The 20,066-nt window shown below is 46.1% G+C and overlaps 1 protein-coding gene across 3 annotated transcripts in view; it reads left to right on the top strand.

Moving 5' to 3' along the window:
• EPN2 (epsin 2) overlaps positions 1 to 20,066 on the top strand; it is a 592,428-nt gene that overhangs the window by 314,561 nt on the left and 257,801 nt on the right. For all 3 annotated transcript variants that reach the window (XM_069645677.1, XM_069645678.1, XM_069645675.1), the window contains exon 4: positions 19,044 to 19,156. In XM_069645677.1, coding sequence (XP_069501778.1) covers positions 19,044 to 19,156 — 113 coding nt within the window. The remainder of the gene's footprint in view (positions 1 to 19,043; positions 19,157 to 20,066) is intronic.

The raw sequence follows: 20,066 nt of genomic DNA, 5'->3' as shown, positions 1-20,066 counted from the left end.
AAACTGTCCATATGTATGAGGTTTCTTGAGCTTGTTAACACCTGGGAGAGCACTACTTACTTTTTTCTCCTTAACCTCTGTCCAGGACACCTAGTCTATGGCTCTCATGCATTCAACTCCAGGAGTGCATTAAAAAAAACACACTACCTTATCTTTATGCGTCCAAATGAAACGCTGCGAATTGTCAGTTGAGAGGAAGGCAATCTGGGGGAATTTTTGGGGAATCAGGTTTTGCTCCCCCATGACTTGAGGGGGAACTATGTTCATAGGTTGTCTATGCAGATGATGTGCTATTGATGGACAGGACGCCGATGGGTCTCCAGAGATTCCTAATGCATTTTGAGGCATATGCGATTTTGAATAGTCTTGCAGTACATCCATCTAAATCTACCATTATGTGTTTTAATGGCAAGAAGCAAAAGGAAAAACGATTTATTTGGAAAATGGGAGGAACTAAATTACCTGTTTTTTTCTACTGCAAAGTACTTGGGAATACATTTAGTGAGGCCATCAGACTTCAGAGTTAGGAGGCAAGCTGTGTGAGAAAAGGGTACACAGTTGGTAGCCCAAATGGCTTTTATGAAGAAAATATTGCCGGTTTACCCGCCTTCCGTTAATCGTATTCTATAAAAGTAAGGATAGCAGCAGCATTGTATGGCCTTGAAAAATAGGGTTAGATGATGAAAAACTAGAATTGCATAAGGTTGAGGAGGGCTTGATTTGGAGGAGAGTACTAGGCTAACCTTCATGTGTTTCTGTTTGATTTTGCGTTTTGAATTGGGTCTATCGTCAATGAAGAGTGTAGTACATGTGAACAAGTTATTGCTTTACCGGAAGCTGTTGATTAGTGCCTCGAATTCATGGTATGCATTCATTGGTAAAAACTGTCCTACATCCGGTGTGGGCCCATGGTCCCATTCAGATATGATTGTGAATGCATAATGGCATTATATGAAATCAACTTGGACGATTTAATGGGGAATGTTGACAAATTGAAAGAGAAAATGTTGGAAACCGAGTGGATGCATACTTGTGAAGAAAGAAAGAAGTACTCTTTATACACCGAAATACACTTGGAGGCTAAGAAAATGGGACACCTGTTGAAATACCTAAAACAATGTCCAGACAGCCGATTCAGAGATCTCTTTACGAGAATGAGGTTCAACTTGCTCCCCACAAGGGAAATGCTGTTCAACAGAAGTCTATGGCTAGCCCCGGCGGAAGGTGTGCTAGTGATGACATGCCCTGCACTTAAGAAGGCGAGGGGAAAATACATTTGCTCAGTTCGTACATAATTTAGCATCTTTAATGACGATACCTTTTGGCAACATGTTTTAGAAGGTGGCCTGGCGTCACTTTTGATTAGAGTGATTAAATTCCTTAAAATAGGATTAACTCCTTGACTCTATGAAATGTCCTGCATTGCTGGGATGGTCTGGTTTATTTTTATTATGTCTGTTTCTTTATTTCGTTTTTATGTTTTTATAGTTAAAATTATGTAGTAGATGAACTGTATAGGAATCTAATTGATGATTCAATCAAGTGTAAGAGTGAAGTGAGTTTATTTTGTTTTTCTCTATTTTATCTCTTCTTAGTGTGTGTCATCTCATTTTTTGTTTCTCTATTTAACGTATGCACGTTTTAATCATCTTTTTTGTATTGTGTAAGGTTTAAATAAACCAAGTAAAAATACAAAAAAAGCAATCTGAAAAGCTGGGCATGCCTTTATTTGAATGAGTTTTTGGTAACTGGAATTCTGTTCCTTGTGGCAGGATTGCGATGTTTTAACTGTACGAAGTTACAGCTTCGTAGCGTCATTTCGTTATTGCATACGAGTGTTGGTATCAGAACTAGGCTGTAATAAGGAAAGTAATTTGTTGTTTTTATGCTGATATTGTTGACTTCCATACATTGTATAATCTTTTGTATATGCTATCTAGAATGTGCTAAAATCTGTCAAATTATATAATGTTGCACATACTTTGACACTGCAGGGTTATATCTCGCCGTTCTGAATGCCACTTTTGGGATGTCCATGTTCTCTGGAATTTGGCTGGGATTAAGGCTAGAGTTAGATGTTGTGGTAGGTAAAGAAGGAAGAGAGAAAATGGAGAATAAAATGCTATGTTGAAGTAGTGCTTCTTTGATGGCAATATCACGAGGTGGCGATACCGTGTGTAAATATAGCAGTTAAGAAATCCCCTAAAACGGATTCTTCTGGCTGCAAGGGATATTCGCATTCTCCCTGTTATCTGGGAATTTACTCCTGGCACCGGCATGTATGCAGGTCTTTCATGAACGTTTACGGGAATGTGAAATAATATATTGTTACTGGGGCCATAACCTTTCTGCAGGCTCACTGCAGCTGGGACATGCTACCGGAAATCTGAGCGTCCTGGACGTAGTGCTGATATCCAAAACTCAGGAATTTGAAAAATGCGCGCTCTTGACACAACCTTGTTGATTTACACTCGCTCCCCATGAAATTCATTCCCTCTGTTTCAAATTCCGCAGCAAGCCATTGTGACCTTAATTATTAGTGCATTTCAACAATTACTTACTCTTCTGTCACACTGTCTTTGTCTTATGTTAAAGAAAGTGGTAACTAAGAGGCTGAATTTTTTCTGAACGCCTGCCTAAGTGCAGCTGGAAAACGGGCATAGTGCCTGTGTTTTTGAGTTAAAATAGTGTGATGAATTGACTACTGCTCTGCAGAAGCACAGGGATCAGTACTGGCTACTCCTGCTCAACCCTACGCTAATACTAAACCAGCAGTGATCCCAATCATAAAGGTGAGGCACATCCCGACCGTTATACCTCTGTGAAGTTTGAGAATTGTGTAACCCCTGGCCTAAATGGGGCCAGCCTATCATGTGGTTACGAACTCTAGTGGTGGCTCAAGGTTTATCCTGGCAACTAGTCATTGGCAAGTGATAATTGACTTTTGGCAGGTAAAACATTGCTTGCTGCGTGCATGTGAATAACTGAGGAGGTGGGTAATATTTTTTTACTAGGCCTAGCTACTATCGTGCAAAGTGATATTATACCCCCTCCCGCCCTTCGAAGGGACACGGAACCAGAAGTAAATAAAAACCACACCTAAGCTTTGTTTAAAACCTGTTCATTCTGAATGTGATTTGTATTTGTTATTTTGTACTGTCTTACTGTATGTACTTTGCAGCAGGAAAGTACCACTGTTTGGGAGAGCTCATGGAATGCTGAGTTTAGTTACAATTGGGAATGGCCACCACCGGATGACCAGAGTAGAGGATTGTCCTTAAGGGAAGGAAGGACCACAAAATCAAGATGGCTAGCTGTGAGAAAGGAGGATCAGCTAAGGAATAGCCAATGCCTTGAGCTACTGGGCACGACTGACCAGCAACATGCCAAGCCATGTATTCCACGAGCGACCCAGCAAGAAGTGAAAGCATTGGTGTCCTTCAGTGGTACACTAGGTAGGGGAGCGCAGTGCAATAGAGGACATGATCAGCCTGTCGTGGAGTGGGCTGAGGAGATCTGTAAACCGCCTCCTCCCCGGCTGCAGAGTCCCCAGGCTGCATCCATTGTGTGGCCTGGGAGAAAGATTGGTCTGGCATGTAAATCAAAGCTCATGGCTGCCATGCTGTCGGTGCAGTTTGGGTAGATTTTGACCACTCTCCTGCTCTGAAGCCAGACTGGCTGGGAGCAGCGTGCAAAGGTGAGCTGTGCAACCCACCCAGGTAAGACCGTGACTGGGTGTGGTGGCTGTGTGCTGGAGAAACATCTGGGCAAGCAGCCAGCATGGACTGCTTGACCGTGTGCTTCCACACTGAGGAGTGTGGGGGACTTCTGGGTACCACGCAGCAGAGAAGATGCAGGGTATGTGTGCAGATGAGCATCATGTGACAGTTTCCCTTGGAGGCTGACCGGGACGAGCACGTTGGATGTCTGCTCCAGTCATGCACACAGTGTTGATATGAGATGGGCTTGCCCCTTTCGATTGTAGGCCTCCTTGAGTTCCATTACGCCACCACAGGGGAAACTCAAAATGTGGCTGGTCATGAGGTATGAACGGGTAGTTGCTGCGACTTTTTACCTTAACAAGTCCCTTTTTGTGACTTCTGAGGGTGAGGATGCAGCTAGCAAGGCTCCCCGATTAAGGGTTGTATTGGGGTTAAGTCTGTTGAGAATGCTTTCAGGTGTTTGTTCTTAAGCAAATATAGAGATCTGGGATTTCAAAAATCCACTTTGAGTGTCTTGTCTTTTTGTTAAACAAAAGATCGTAAAAATAACTTGTGTGGCTCATGTGGGTGCCAATGTCCCGTCCAGTTGCCTATTTGTCGGAGTTTGCCTAATCTGCTTTCCTCTACAGCTGGTCTGGGGGTGACGTTAGCATATTATGGTCCCTTCCCGGCCTGTTGGCAAATGCCAGCGAGCAGTCAGGCGGGCTTTGAGCTAGGACAGAAGCAAAGCAAATCCTGCTAGTTATGTACTACCAAATTAGATGAATCTCCAACTAAGGTTCTACAAAAATGCGGTCTTTATCTAAAAATACCACTAATCATTAAAATACTGACCCACCCTTGTAAGGGAAAACGCAGAGAATGCAGACTTTGGAATAAGGGGGCACTCTGGGTTGGAAGACTGGGTAGCCAGGCAAGCAGTTTCTGCAACAAATGTTCCAGTTAAAGGTATTCTCTTAAAAAGGTAACAAACGGTCTTAAATATCCATAGGGCTCTTTGCAGCAGGCCAGTGGGTAGAACAAATATATGTACCTTATTCTTGATTTGCAGGCTTTCATGCATCAAATCCTGGGTGCATTGACTGTGCTGATCCAGAATCTAGGAGCAGCGTCGACTAACAATGCTGTTTGGCAGCAACAACGGCTTGCAGGTTGGCGACTCTGCATAATGGCAAGCAATGTCATGTCGATTGCACTGCAAGACTATGCAGGTGTGTGACGAGGAGACAGACCTTCGACGTCCAGCGAATCTTGGACATGTGTGAAGTGGTTGAGTGTCGAAGTAAAACATTACTGTACTTCTCCTGCAGCAGCTTGGATGCTGTGGAAGGTGCCAAACCAGTGTGCAAGTGGTTCGGTTATGCAAGGGAGAGCAAGGACCAATTCTTTGGTTGCTGGGAGACCATGCCTAGGGTCTCCAAGGGCAAGGTGGATCCTTTTTTTCTGCACTTTTTTAGCTAGCAATGTTACTAGAGAGCATATGTAGGTTCTATCACCGCCAGTGAGAAGATTCATGGGTATTAGTGGTTTTTGCTTGCAGTAGGTTTTATCCAGCCAGCAGATCGCCCCAAAATCTTCTATGGGATGCTGGGGGAAAATCCTCAGATTGGTCTCACCCCCTTCCATTGGCAATCCTATTCAGCTTATTGGTTCCTTCTTGCCTTCTGGAAGGGGTCCAGTTAAGGCTGCTATATCAGAGTTTTCATCCTGGTTTTGTCATGCCCACAGTGCTCTACCTGCAGTGGGGAGGGGGGCATAGGAGGTTTGGTAGCCCAGGGAGAATCCAAGATTGAGAGACCCTTCTTTGGACTGGTGCTTCTCTCCTGGCTGCTCGAACTCTGCCAAAAGTCTGTTAATTCGCAAACTGGTGTGAACTGGCCATTTTACTGGCAAGGCATGCCTTTGAAACTTTCACATCTAACACCTTGTGGAGATTATCTGTCCTCTGTAGAATTTGCCAAACCTTCCCAGATCAAAGGGGAGTTTCCAGAGCTTGTCCCCAATGCTTATTTTTGGTGAAATCCAGTTTCTAGTTGCTTATACCCATAAGGTCCTGCTAGTGAATGAGTCACTAGCAGCTAACCTGACATTGCCGCTAGTAACGTTTGCCCAGTATGTAATTTTGTTATTTGGCATTCTGTAGCACATACTGCCACTGGTATGGCCTTGAAACGCTGTGAGGATGAACGCCCAGAAGTAGTGAGAGGAGAGGTAAAGTGTGTGTGTGTCTGTGTGTGTCTGTGTGTGTCTGTGTGTGTCAGAGTCAGTCAAATGTATGTAGGGAATTGCTAGGTCCCCAACAGCCGCCCATATTATCTGGTGTGGGACTGGTGCTGTGAGGACTCATGTTAACAAAGTTTTATTTAAATTAAAAGGAAAAATGCCTAACTTCCCCTATAGCTGTGCGAGTTTCCCTGCCTAGCAAAACAAAAGCGAATGGTGCCCGTCAGGATATCCTTCCCTGCCTTTGTATCAAGTTTATGATCTTCACTCTCCTTTTAATGAAGACAGCTGCCTCTTGTTGCAAACCTTTGAATCCCTCCAGGATTACTTGGAAATAAACACTTTCACCTTCAAGGCGGTCGGACTCTCTCCAGCTCCTGAACTCCTCAGATAGGTTGTCTTTCACCAAGGTTATTTCACATAGGCCAGCTGTCCACCCTGGCTTATCAGACGTGTATTGCTTCCTTGGCTTTTCCAAGTGTTCATGTCCCTTTTCTTTTCCCCTTATATAGGGTATTCGTGCACCCTGGATTCTCGGGCTGCCGTAACTTTGATAGCTCTCACTGATGTAATTCAAGTTGGTGGGAACCAGAGGCCTGAGGATTGATCCCTCAAGGACCTAACAGAATAACTGAGGACTCCGACAAGGGCAAGTTAGCAGGGTTTATTACAAAAACCTACAGGGATCATAAAAGACAATCACAGTTCTCCAGTACATCTCAATTTTCCATGGTGCATTTCCCAGTTTTCATGCCACATGTTGTAATCATCTGAGCCCCCCCCCCCCCAAACCTATCCCCATTTCTAATATGGTGCTAAGAGTAGTAACGCATAGCTAACCCCTATAGAGATTATTTTACTGGCTCTCGCACGTCAGGTGGCTGACCTGCCCCGTCCCCAAGAAACTATCTATTTCATTGTTGCAGGGTTGTAGACTTACCATTGGCACTTGTTCTCTGCCATACAACCCTGGATTTCTGTCTCTTGATTGGCTAGATCTGGTCAGGCCTAGTACCCAGTTTGGTACTCAGCCCTCTCTGCACCTCTTCAAGGTGATGTGAAATAACTGAATTGTATCTGGTAGTAGATCACCTTTGCCAATGAGAGTGCGCTCCCTGTAGCAAGATTTGTTTCACTTGCCGCCTGGGTTGCTGAGAACAGCTCGTCTTGCCATCACTAGTGAAGTCCCATTGTCTAGTTTGGCTGCATCACGTGGTTGTGGACCACAAAATTGAGTGCTTTGGGTCCGTATTGTATTTTATTGTAACAATATTTGTAAAGCGCAGCAAGGACCTGATGGCATCTAGGCGCTAGTAGGAGTAGGGAGTAGAAGGAAAAGCAACCCACTCTAAAACAGCAGTGTTTTAAGTTGTTTACGGAAGCTGAATAAGACATGGTTGCTCCTAATGTGATGCTTAAGAGCATTCCATAATGACGGGGCCAGCACAGAAAACGATCAGCCGCCGGTCTGGGCACGCCTGAAGCGGGGGGGGGGGACACAGCAGAAATTGGTTAGAGGAACCAAGTGATCTAGTAGGTTGGTAGAGGGAAACCTTAGTTTGAAGAAATTGGGCACCCACAGAGTGAATAGCACAGTGAACCGTGCATAAGATCTTAACGCTCACCCGGGCTTTGACTGGCAGCCAGTGAAGGTGTTGGAGAAGATCAAGTGAGTGAGAGTCTAGGGGCGTTAAGAGCCAGTCTGGCAGCTGCCTTTTGAAGAATCTGAAGCCTCTGAATTAGCATCTCTGGTTGTCCGAGATAGATGCCATTACAATAGTCTATTGCCCCCATAATGGAGGCAGTCACAATTTTTGCCATAGCCTCATCAGGAAGAAAGCTGAGTACCTTCTGTAAGATCTTCAGTTTGGCAAACCCAGCCTGGCAAACTGTTGTGATTTGGGACTGTCTGGAGCCAGAAGCCATGAACTTAATGCCAAGGCTTTTGACTAGAACCGAGGGAGTCGGGCACGGCCCCAGGCAGGCTGGCCAGTAGTCACAATTCCAACAGGAATTGGGGGACTTCTTGCCAATCACCAATACCTCCGTCTTCTCTCCATTCAGTTTTAACCAATTTTCAGTCATCCACTTTCCTCCCGCTGAGACAGTCTCTCAGATGCTGGGGGGGACTTTCTTGAGGGGCGTTAATACGAAAAAGAATCTGGATGTCATCAGCGTATATGGAAAAAGTGCACACCTAAACTAAAAATAAGCTTGGTCAGTGCAACCATATGAGTAGTGGAGAGAGTGCCGACCCCTGAGGGACTCCACAGCCAAACACCATGGGAGGAGAAGTGAAAGGGGGAGGAGACACCACCTGAGTACGGACCAACAGAAAAGAACACCACCACTTCAGGGGGACACCCGAGGCATCCGCATCAGAAAGACGGTGCAAGAGTCTTTGGTGGTCAATGGTGTCGAAGGCCGAGGAGAGATCTAGTAGAATGAGTGCACTAGTCTCTCAGTGGTTTTGTAGCCCTGCTATATGTAACGCTCACCTGATTCTCGCAGAGGCGCCGGTCTTGACTGGGCGACTACCGTATCTTCAAAGGTGATGTGTAGCACCTGGTTGGCTCTTTGGGCTGGACCTCTGTGCACTGTATGCCTGACGTGTAGAGTAAGATGTCTGCAGATAGAAAATATGGGATTAATGAACTGGGGTTATTGGGGTGTCCCTATCTCTTTCCTCTTCTCCTCTCCTGTAGACCCCCAAAGGTTAACGCTCTCACCTTAGGTAAGTGAATGCCGAGCTCTCCATCTGCCTCGGGGCAGGGTGCTGTAACCAGTTTCTTCACTGGATAGGTAGCGCAGGCCTCTTGACTTCAGAGGACTGCTGTCCGTCGTTTACTGCACGAACGGTAAGTTTCGAGTCATTCAAATGTCTTTAAAGTCTTTAGTAATGATGTCTCTTGTTTTGCAGGGTTCCGGCGATGGCGGATGACGGGCTGAAGTGAGTTGAAGATGGAGCCCGTGTGATGAATAGAAGCGCCTGGAAGCACGTAAGTAAGCGCTTGTTGCCTGCTTCACTATGCGCTCTAACTGTCTTTTTATTTTGCAGGTACGTGTTCGGAGCGGCTGCAGGGTGCCGGAATACCCACTGGATTAGATGTGGAAAGGAGTAATGGCACGTGAGTATTAAAGTTCCCCAATGTCTTTAAACGCACCTTGTTTTGTCTTTCAGATGCCGGAATGCAGTGTGAAGACCTCCGGAGCGCACGAAGAGTAGGTAAGCCTTTGCCTTTCAGATGCCGGAATGCTAACCTGTTCTTTCTTGTCTTTATAGGTGTTGCTGAAGACTGGATTCAGGATGGTAAGCCTTTTTCCTTAGGCCCTGGACCGGATGCAGAAGACACGATGAGCGTTCTGCTGCAGAGGTTGCAGAATAACGCAAAGCAAGATTCATCCACCGGGTGTGGTTTAAATAGCCTCCTGTAGTGCTTAGGTGTCTCCTTCCACAGCCACGCCTAAGTAAGAAAAGAGTTCCTGGTAAGAAAAGAGTTCCTGCCTTCCAGAAGAGTTCCAGTGTTCTGAATCTAGGGAGTGGCTCCAGCCCCACCCAACAGGAAAAGTAGTTCCAAACAGAAGAGGATCAGAGGCTCAACTAGCAGGCAAGTAAGCAGCATGGTCTGCTGAAGGTAAGTCCACCCAAGCATTATGAGCCCGGCGCTTCCAGCGCTGGGACTGGGCATATTTATGAGCCTGGTGCCACTGGCGCCAGGACTGGGTCCAAAAGGTCCCAATTGGGACTGGTTGGCACTCGGAACCTGGGTTATGGATCTGCTTCCAAGGGAGTTGGGAAAACCCTGACCTTTTGGAAGCAGAGATCATGACACTATATCGTCAAGAAGAGCGATCATTATAGACTCTGTACTCATCCCTGGGCGAAAGCTTGCCTGGAGGCAGTGAAGAATATTATTGGTCTCGAGATAATCCGAGAGCTGGGGAGTGATAATGGATTCCAACAATTTTGCCATTGCAGGGAGTAGAGTGATAGGGCGATCATTTATCGACGACACAACTGCATTTATTTGTTTTTCTACAGCTGATCCCTTGTTTGAAGTTTGGAATGTGACTGTTTCTCTGACCTTGGTTGTGAGCTTGGTCCTTGCTTCATGCAGCCTGAGCCAGCTTCTCTTGTCTGGTGTTCTGTGGCTTGAGGCCTTCTGTAATTTTCCTTAGACCTATAATGTGATTTCTACATGCTCATACTGTGCTATGTTAGCTATAAGTTAGTCATACATGGTCTTACCACACTGCATATATACTCCTGTAGTCCCATAGAGTTAATTGCCATAAGCATCTGCAAGCCTGCTCAGGATCTCTTGTTGCCTTGCGTTTCAGCGTTGCTGCATTTGGCTTATGAGAAAAATAATAAAAGCTTTGACGGTATGTATATGTATCTGTCCTCTACCTACAGAACTGTGAAAGCGTGTTCTTCGTGTATGCAGGTGTGGATTTGTTTAATACTGTGCAGGGCTTCGAGTGTGCTTCATGTCCAACGCTGCTACGTCGTGGTGTCACTAGTGATGCCAGCACAGTGGCTTCTTGGTACTTAATCGATGCAGTATATTATAGTGTTCAGGTCCATGATCTCTGTGGGGTTCCCTGGATCTGGAAGGGTATGCAGTAGATATGATTGGAATGGCTGTCTGAGGGAAAACCTCTCTACATACGTGTCAGTCAGTGGTGCACTTGGTGTTCGTCGGAAATCGGAGTGACTTCAAGCTTTCTTGATTCTTCGGCCTGTCATGCTCATGGGGGTGCGGAGGGGCATTCCTGGGACCCTCTCTTCATTCACAATGTACATATCTCTCTCAATCCCCCTTGAACAGGGTATTTGTGTGTTCGGGATTCTCAGGTTCCCGTAATATGAATCACTTTTGTAGCCGTTACTCACAATGTTTGTATTTCACGCAATCCCCTTTGCATAGGATATTTGCATATTCCTGTTTCTCAAGCTTCCGTGCCCAGCATAGCTTTTCATAGCCGTCACTCACAACTCACATACATTGAAGCGATATCTCGTAAGCTCTTTGGCTTTCTCCCCTTCAACTTGGCTCTGTAACTATGGTCCGACGGGTGTAGTGCCTCAGGGACTCTGGCTTCCTCGTGCATTCTGGTCTCTGCATCCGGTCTCTGCCTCCTCGCCCACCACTGCTCCCTAGTGGTCGTGCCACCAGATCAGACACAGGAATTCCTGTCTCAGCTCCCTCTCTGACCTTGGTCCCTCGCTCGTGGAGAAAGTCAACTCTTTGGCGTTCATCTTGCTGCCACTGGCTCTGTGTACCAGTGTGGCTCTGCCCCTCCAGGATGTCAACAATGCGGAGGCTCACCTCTGCATAGTGTTTCTCTTCTCCGTAGGAGTTCCCATTCTTCTATTGGCCACATGAATAAACGGAACAGTGTCCTTCGCTGATCATGGCGTTCAGGCTCTGTTCAGCATTGCCTGCAGCCAATACACGTAAAGAAGGATCATTGTTAAATGTAGTTGTTGCAGAGAATATTGGTCTTTTCCACATCTGTATGTGGGAGTCCTTGTCCCCAAGAGGGGAGTCGCTCCCAGCGAGGTTCTACTTGCCCAGACCCCTAGGGAGGGTATTGCTTAGCAGGCTCACCTCCCTAGCCTCACAGGGGGTGGCTCCTCTCTGCATAGAAGGGACACACATTTCAGATTCGTCACAGAATATATGCAGTCTTAATTCTGAAGTTGAGATACAAATTGGTTTTCTTCCTAGTGCCCAGGTTTCATTCATGGCATGTCAGTGTGACTGGCTGTACATGTAACTCAAATGTATATCTTTGTGTGGGACAGCATTAACATCTTGTGTATTGCTCTAGTCTTCTCTGGGCTGGACTAATGCAACAGCCTCTTCCTCAACCTTCCTTTATCCTCCCTTCACACCCTTCAACTAATCCAAAATAGGACTGCCAGACGTATCCTTGACCTCAAGCCCATGGACTGCATTTCCAGCCCTAAAATCTCTGCACTGGCTCCCGGTTGCTGCTAGGATCAAGTACAATGCCCACTGCTTCATCCATAAGGCCTTCTGGGGCCTGGGACCATGTTACCTCCAGCTCTCTCACTCCCTAAATACCTCCCTGCTTAGAGACCTTTGGTCTTCTAGCTCCAATTCCCTGCATATCAGATGCTTCTCTTAGTTGAGAGTGAAGGGGCTAGAGCTCTCTAATCCACAGGAGCCTCCCTCTGGAATTGTCTTCCTGCCCCTCTCAGGCTAAGTTTGGAAGCTCCTCAAGTCCCTCCTTTGTTACTCCCTTGTCTCCCCCATAGGCCCCTTGTTTGTCTTGTGGCGCCTTGAAACAGCATTTGTTGTATAGGCGCCTTACAAATATCCAATAAACTACTGGGATTTATGCCACACACCATTGTCATTTGCATGGTCTTCAGGTGCTCTTGGTGAATCTGAAATGGGCAGGTGTGCTAAGTTAGGAGTGGCAGATGGTAAATGTGAGATAGCTTTGCTGCTGGGTGAATGCATAAAGTTTCAAACTACTCAGGTGTGTTTCTAGGTGATACGTCAAGGGCATAAAGGCATTTGTGCCCACACACCGGAGCCTCATGTACTTGTGGTTCTATGTTACATTGGCTGGGGTGGTGGATTGTAAGTTAGCATTAGAAGTGCAAAGTTCTGATGTTTACCTCTAGGGAGGGATTTAAAATGTATGTGGCATAGTTGGTCTGGGTATGAGTGTTTGTGTTTGGGCAAACATACTTCTAATGGATTGTGTCCTCCAACGTATTCCACATCTTGGACATTTAATGTCCAAGATGTGGAATACGTCGGAGGAACATCCAGTCGAAAGAACGTTACCAGTTGGTAAGTAACTTGTTCTTCTATGTCATGTCCTCTCTCCTCTATACTTGCGGGACATTTTGCCCTTCGAGACTGAACCGTAGCACTTGTAGCACCAAAAAATGCTTTAAAAAAATGTTACATGAGGGCTGCCACATGCGCGGCCTTTGCTCTGCCTTACTGTGCCCCGCCCAAGCCTCACCCTTCAGTAGTTTTCTCTCTGCTGTCTGGATTGGTCATAGGGTCGCACATGCAAGAGTTTTTTCTGCCTTTTTGCCTTGTCATGGCATTTATTATTATTTTTTTGCTTCCCACATTTGGCATTTTCCCTCCACGTATGCTGGAGCATAAAAGGTTTGTCTCGTGTGTCTTACAGGCGTTACTGCACGTTGGTGGATCCCCATAACCTCTGCTTAGAGTGCCTATGTCTGGACCATTGGTTGAGCTTGTGTTTTTTATTGTGACTGTCCGTACATGCACTTGAGAGAAGACTGCAGATGTGGGAAGAGGTTTTTCAACGCATTTCTCCTGAGGGACTTAAAGAGAGAAGGGCTGTTGTCCAGGAAGTACTCTTCTTTTCAGGGCACCCTGGTCAGGTGACTTCTTTTGGGGTCTTATAATGCAGGTAGGGGTCGAGTAGACCTTAGTCTTACTCTGAATCATCTCAAGGTACCCCACAAGTGGATTGAGCTGAATATTGGAGGTTCCTGTGAGTTTCCCCATTCAGAGGCAACATTTACCAGGGGCAACCCTGAGGTTCCTCTTAGAGGGGCTAAAAAATCTACCAGAGAAGCAGAGCATCCCCCTACCCATGGCTAAAATTACCGAAGTGATCTCAGAGGATTCCCCCAAAGGGGCTAAAAAGAATTACTGGCCACACCAAGGATCGTGCAAGGGTTAAAAGTTTGGGGTTTAACCCAATAACAGACGAATCGCATTGTCTAGGATCCCCTTGAGAAGCATAACAATGTTTCCCCTGAAAAGGATTCCACACAAGTTCCAAATCCTCAGGTTTCAGTCAAGTCTAGAACCCGCTGGCTAAATTGGCAGATTCCTCAGCTAAAACAGTGATGCACTTCACAACATCGTCTCTCAAAAGGGTAGTCCCTTAGGACTTCAGTGACTGCCATTTCCACCAAGCCTTCAGCATCCAGACTTGGGTAAGTACGAAGTGCATCCTTGTGAAATGACTCATTTGTGCCTAGGGTGGAATGGTCAACACATACCAGGATGTTGTTGCTGTCTACAATCTCTTTCTCCCATGTCACTCCATTTACACTGTGGATCTGTTTAGGAGGCCCATCGTGACAACCAGTATCCATTGATTCATGGAGACAACCCCCCTTTTCCAGGCCGGTCACACCATTCCTCAGCCACAACTCGTCCGAGGAGTCCTTTTTTGCCAAACTTTCCACTTCCCTCTCTTTCCATCTACAGCTCTGTGGAATCCACCTCCACCATTTGACTCAATGAGGCGGCATCGTTCAGGCAGCAACATCCGCACTGCTAGGTAAGCCCAGCAGGGCCATCCGTTCATTTCAATGCAATTTCAGTGGTGCTTAAGAGTCGGAGTGTATTTTGGGGCACTGTAAGCTATTTAATATTGTGTGCAAACAGTAACATGCTTTAGTGTGCATTCTACTTCTGCTGCTACAGAGTGTGCACATTGCCGCATGGGCTTTACCATCAGTGGGCGCTCAGTTTGTCCATCATGGCTGCTGCCTTCGCTCTTCCTCTAGGCACCGGAGAGCCTCACTTTCTTGGAGCACTGCAGCTGCACGCATTGGCCCACCTCTTCATCATAGGGCTAATAGGAGTGCAATCAGGCATTTGTTCTTATCACCCATCCTCCTTATCTCAGTCGGGAAGGAAAACGTTTAAAAAAAAAAGTGTCACTGGCCACCAGTCCTGGTCCTCCCATCAGACACCTACGTCAGAGCAACTTCCAGACAGATTGTCACTGATATCCTCTTTTCTGCCCCCTCTCCAGATGTCTGGACCCCTCTTCTTTTCTCTACTCTTTCTCCTTTCCTATCCTCACCCATTAACGATGGCACTAGATGGGAAGTTCTCTTGGCGGGCTTCTCATGATCCAGGTGTATCATTAATGTCTATCGCAATGGCACTATCATGGCCCAGGGTCCTCAAACCAACCTCCTCCCCTTTGACTGGCTCCTGCCATCCCTCATCAACTTCCTTCCTGCGCCTGCTACTCCTTCCTCCTCTGTCCCTCTTCCACCGCTCATTCGACTGGTGTACCATGCCTCTGTACCCCTCCTCCGAAAACATTCATAGGCAGAGACCTGCCTAATCTGGCCATGCTTAATGCTCTCTGCTTTCAAACACTCTGCTGCCATTTGCCTCCCCCTTGAAGACATTGACCTCCATACTCTTACTGAGATGTTGTTCTATGCCGGCTTGGTCATTGCTCGCAAGATTTGAAAGGAGTGACACACTGGCTACGAGGAGCTGGGGTAAGTCGTGCAGAGCCCAGAGCGGTCAGACGTGCTATGGTCGGTAGCAAGAAATGCAGTAGGGATGGATTATGCACAGCGCCCCGAAGAGATGTGAGCGAGAGTGGTGGCATGACCACAGGAGGTTCGTGGTGGATCAGAGGTCCAATTAACTACACTGAGACCATTTGCACACAGTGAACTCGGGGTAAGTGGAACTCCGAGATTAGAGACTGCCATACAGAAAGAAATAAGGAAATAGAAACTGGAAGGACACAAGTCGCCAGGAAGAGAGGATAGGAAACCCGTCATGTTCCCGGTGACGTTAACCCTCAACACGGAAGGTAAAGGGGATAACGGGAGACCCAGGGAAGGGAGTGTAGATCATTACTGGACTACTCGTACTCATCACAGTCGAGGGTAAAGACAAATAATGAGTGGATAAAAATCAGTATTTGACTGCTCATACTCCTCAGACACAAGAGTAAAGACATAATATGAGTGCATGAGAATCATTAACTGTTCATCCTTGTCATTCTAGAGAGAGAGAAACTTGACAGACTGAGAGTCCTTATTATAATACTCCTACTTGACAGACAGGAGGGAGAAAATATAAGAACAGTAAAAACGAAACCTGCAAGACCAATGTATTGGAAATTATCCAAATAATTGTAAAGCACATCAAGGAGGGCCCAAGGGACAGAGAAAAGTCAGCCCTAAAAGAGAAATGTAATAGGGATACAAACTGTGTCAATATCTTATGAAGCTGAGGGTGAAAGGTTCAAGGAACATGAACTTTTAGAAATATAAGCAATATCCCAGATAGGAAAACTAAACTGTTGGAAAAACAACCCAGGGAAAGGGAAGGATCAAGCGTTATAAGGAAACTCAGACGTAGTAACCCAAATTCAAGAATGCAGTAAACTAACTGTATGAACTGGTAAAAGTGAATAGACTATCTAAATATCATCTATTGAAGAGTGTTAGAGAGACCAATCAAACTACAGGAGAAGGGAGACCCTCTCCTATCTTGAGGTTGGTAAGAGTAGTGCTAGGGTCAGATAGGTTAGAGTTGTACAGTGGACGGTTCTTCATTTCAGACATTCACTGATGACTGACAAGCACCTTAGTTCATTTTGTTAGGTATGGAACCCTTGTAGAATAGGAAAGATATACCTTATCTATATTTTGTAATAGAATCATGAGTATAATGTCAAATCAGTCCCTCTGCCCTACCACACTGTCTAGTCTGGCATTTGGGTGTGGCCAGTATATCCTTTTCTTACTGTGTCGTGGTATATTTTCTCGGCATAGATAATGAAGTAAGCATCATGTGGTGTTAGGCCACAGTAAGAAATTGCTAGACTAGCCACCTGATATTTTGCACTAGGCATCTCTGATGAAGCAATCCTAAGTGTAATTACCTGGCCATGCTGGCATTTGGGTGCAGCCAGTCCAAACATGCCGTACTGTGGCATGGTATATTTTTAATTGCATTGTGATACATCTTTGGATGTCATCCCTTCTACCCCAGGGGGGGCCTTCCCATGAGGCCAGGGAGGTGAGACTGCTACCCGATAGTCCTTCTGGGGTGGTACTCAGCGGGAGGATATTTATTTTATTGGACATTTGTATGGAGTCTATACACACATGTGTATCCAGGTGCCACAAGACAGAAAAAAGGGGAGGGGGAGACAGAGGGAAAAACAGTAGTAACCGTCATACTAGGCCTTGTGACATTCTGACCATGCAAGTGCAGTGGCAAAAGTGCAATGAGATGGTGAAGGTCCGGGTGAAAGGGCTGGGATGAGGGTAGGGTGGAGGGTGGAGGTGCAGGAGGCAGGGGCCAGGTTGAGCAAGTACTGAGGTTAGCCACGGAGGCTAAGTGCCAGGGCAAAGGGAAAACTAGTGTGATGTCACCAGGTTTAAAGAGGAACTGATGCCATCCAGGTCAAGGGTCATGTGACATCACTTCCTGCAATGTTGTGTGGGATGTTACTTCTGCTACCCCTGGCATTTTGGTGAATCGGCGTCCCTGTATGGCAGGCCTAAAGACACTGGGCCTCATTACAAGACTGGCGGTAACCGTGCTTGTAAAACCGGCAGGTTGCCGCCAGACTTGCACATTTTTCCGGTGCCTGACTTCCCTGAAACACAGGGGCTTACAGCCCTGGCACTCTGAAGTCAGGCGCCGGAAATTGTGAATTCCCATTTGAGTCCGATAGGACTCAATTCGAATAGGGAGCACGGAAGCATCAGCACAGTTAATAATGGTGCTGGTGCTTCCGTGCAATTCTGCGGGCGGGTGCCGTTTTGTCCGCCAGGTCTGACCCTAGCGGGCGGGACGGCACCTGCCCGCAGACTCGTAGTGTGCCAGTCCGTTAACAACAGCATGAACCTGCTTTCAATCAAGTTGAGGGATTGTTCTTTTTTGTTGTTGGAGGGAAATACATGGCTGTGGTCGAGTACCATGTAGTTGGGTCTCTAAGATTATGGAGAAAGTGGGGATAGGGAAAGGGCGTACATTAGTAATTTAGTATCTCTGGTGTTGCTAATAAGCCTCTTGTTTGCATTTTGTCCATTTCCCTTCTGATTGCCACTGTGTTGGAGAGAATTAGAAAAGAGGTCAGTTGTAACTGAGGCCTTCATTGTGGTAGACAATGCGCGTTGATTACCCTTGTTGATTGATGTCTGCCCAGGAGTGCCCCCCACCTATGCTCCCCTTCCCCTGGCTCTGCTTTCAGACCAATCAATGTTATGTCTTTGGTTGATGAGCTGATAATGCCCAAGCCAGCAGTCCTGTGAGCCTTCCATCCTGAAATCCCAGAACCAATCCTTTTCTGCTATTTGAAAGTTATGTCTCCTTGTTTCCATGATCCCCTTAGGGTCCTTGATTGATGGCTTCATGTTTGGCCTCTTTCTCCACACTGCGAGTGCGGGTAGCAGCCATTCAAGCGTTCTTGGGTTCTTGGGGTTTCTTCGCTTTCTCTTCCCAACATCTCTAATGCTTAACCTGTCTTTGTTGCATGTCCCCTCCATATATAAACTTAATAAACATAACATTTATCTGTGTCCCTATCTCCAATGCTTCCTGTTGCTCTTTTTTTCTTGGGATGGTGGTGCTGGTTGGGCTACGAATCGCTCAAGCGAAGTTGAAGTAACAATTAATGTGTTTGTGTAAAGTTTGTAACTAGGCAGAGCGCTGAATGTATGGTGAAACAAACACTCTTAAGGCTAGAATTAATCTACATGTGGTATGTCTGGTTCCATGTCTTCACATCGATTGTATTTGCTGCGCGGGTCTCTCCTAGCAGTAAAAGCATCAATGCGCTCATCGCTGCCTGGTCCCTCAGCCGTCCTTCTTGAAAGGGGAATCCACCATTGACCCACCACCCCCTCGCTAATACCCATGAAAGGGGGAGTCAGTCTGCCTTTCACCCCAATGAATACCTCACCCCACCTCCTCATTTACTTACTCAAATCAACTGCTGATGTATCGCTTCCTCTTCCCCTATTCGGACGTGGTACATGCCTGGCCCGGCCCCCTCGTTCACCGGTGCACACTCTTCTCCCACTTAAACATTGACAATAGAACTGGGTGCTGAGCTATGAAAGCGGAAAAGGAGTTCTGAAAACCGCTTATTTCAGAAAGGGCTAAAATGATAGGAGACCATGGTGGTTTTTATGCACCATTCATTCGCCATTCTTTTTATTTTTAGCCACTGCTCTTTTGCTAATTTTTCATTGAACTTTCTTGTTAGATGGAGTGCAGCATCTTGAGCAGTATTTGTGCTTTATAGTTGGAAAAATGTTTACTATTTTATCTTCAATAGCTACCTCCCCAGGAGTGTCTTCAGAATTGGAGCAAGCACGGCCTCAGACGAGTGGTGAGGAGGAACTCCAGCTGCAGCTTGCATTAGCAATGAGCCGGGAAGCTGCGGAGCAGGTCAGTTCCTGAAGTAACAGTGATTTGTTATATCCATTATCTTTGCTAGTATAGGCATATGTTTTGTAGATGAACAACGAAGGGTCATGTACAGTACACACATTTATTTAGAGGATTTTTAGAATGCTATTTTTCTGCCACTTCAAAGCGCTTTTAGAGGGAGGGCACTCACAAAATGAAGGCAAGGCGATGGAAGAGGTTGTATGGGTTACAGGAATGTTAGTGAGGATGGCATTTACCAGGTGATGCTGGTCGTTCTACTTCCTAGGGTGGGCTACTCTCCTGTTGTGTGACTCAAAGTCTTGGGTTGGAGCGAAGACTGTGTCCAACACCTGTTTAAGTCTGGAAGTACTGGGACTGTGATTCCATGTTTGACCAGTGTAAAAGCAACATCACCAATTTGGTCAGCACAGATAATTGAGAATATTAGATTTTAATGAGCGTAGTCCCAGACATTTGGATGTGAATAGGTGAAGTCTAGAAATTTGGGGTGAGGCCATAGAGTGATAGGAAGGTGTGGTCCTCAGACCTCTCTGGAATTTCAGAAGGGCAGCCTCCAATTGAAGGTGTATATGTACATTGTCATGTTCAGGTCTACAACAATCTCATGGATGTGTGGTAAGTTCAGATGAGCAGAGCTCAGTTAGCTCGTTTAGTTGAATATTTCTGGAGCGATATGCCATAGGATGGCCCGGAAGGTTTTTGTCATATTACTTTTGCTCATGCAACACAACACAGCACTGCCATTTGCTCATGCATCTAGCATGGCATCTAGCCATCTTGCTCATGCATCTGCAGGGCATCTAGCCGAAGACTGTGAAGGCACCATTTGGGAACCTGTCTGATTTCTTTCAGTTTGCGTTTCGTGCAGGACATGAGACCATTCTATTTTGATAATGGCAAACTTCCA

This window comes from Ambystoma mexicanum, chromosome 2p (genome assembly GCF_040938575.1).
Source record: "Ambystoma mexicanum isolate Mex_15411 chromosome 2p, UKY_AmexF1_1, whole genome shotgun sequence".
NCBI lineage: Eukaryota > Metazoa > Chordata > Amphibia > Caudata > Ambystomatidae > Ambystoma > Ambystoma mexicanum.
This window is presented reverse-complemented; position numbering and strand designations above follow the sequence as displayed.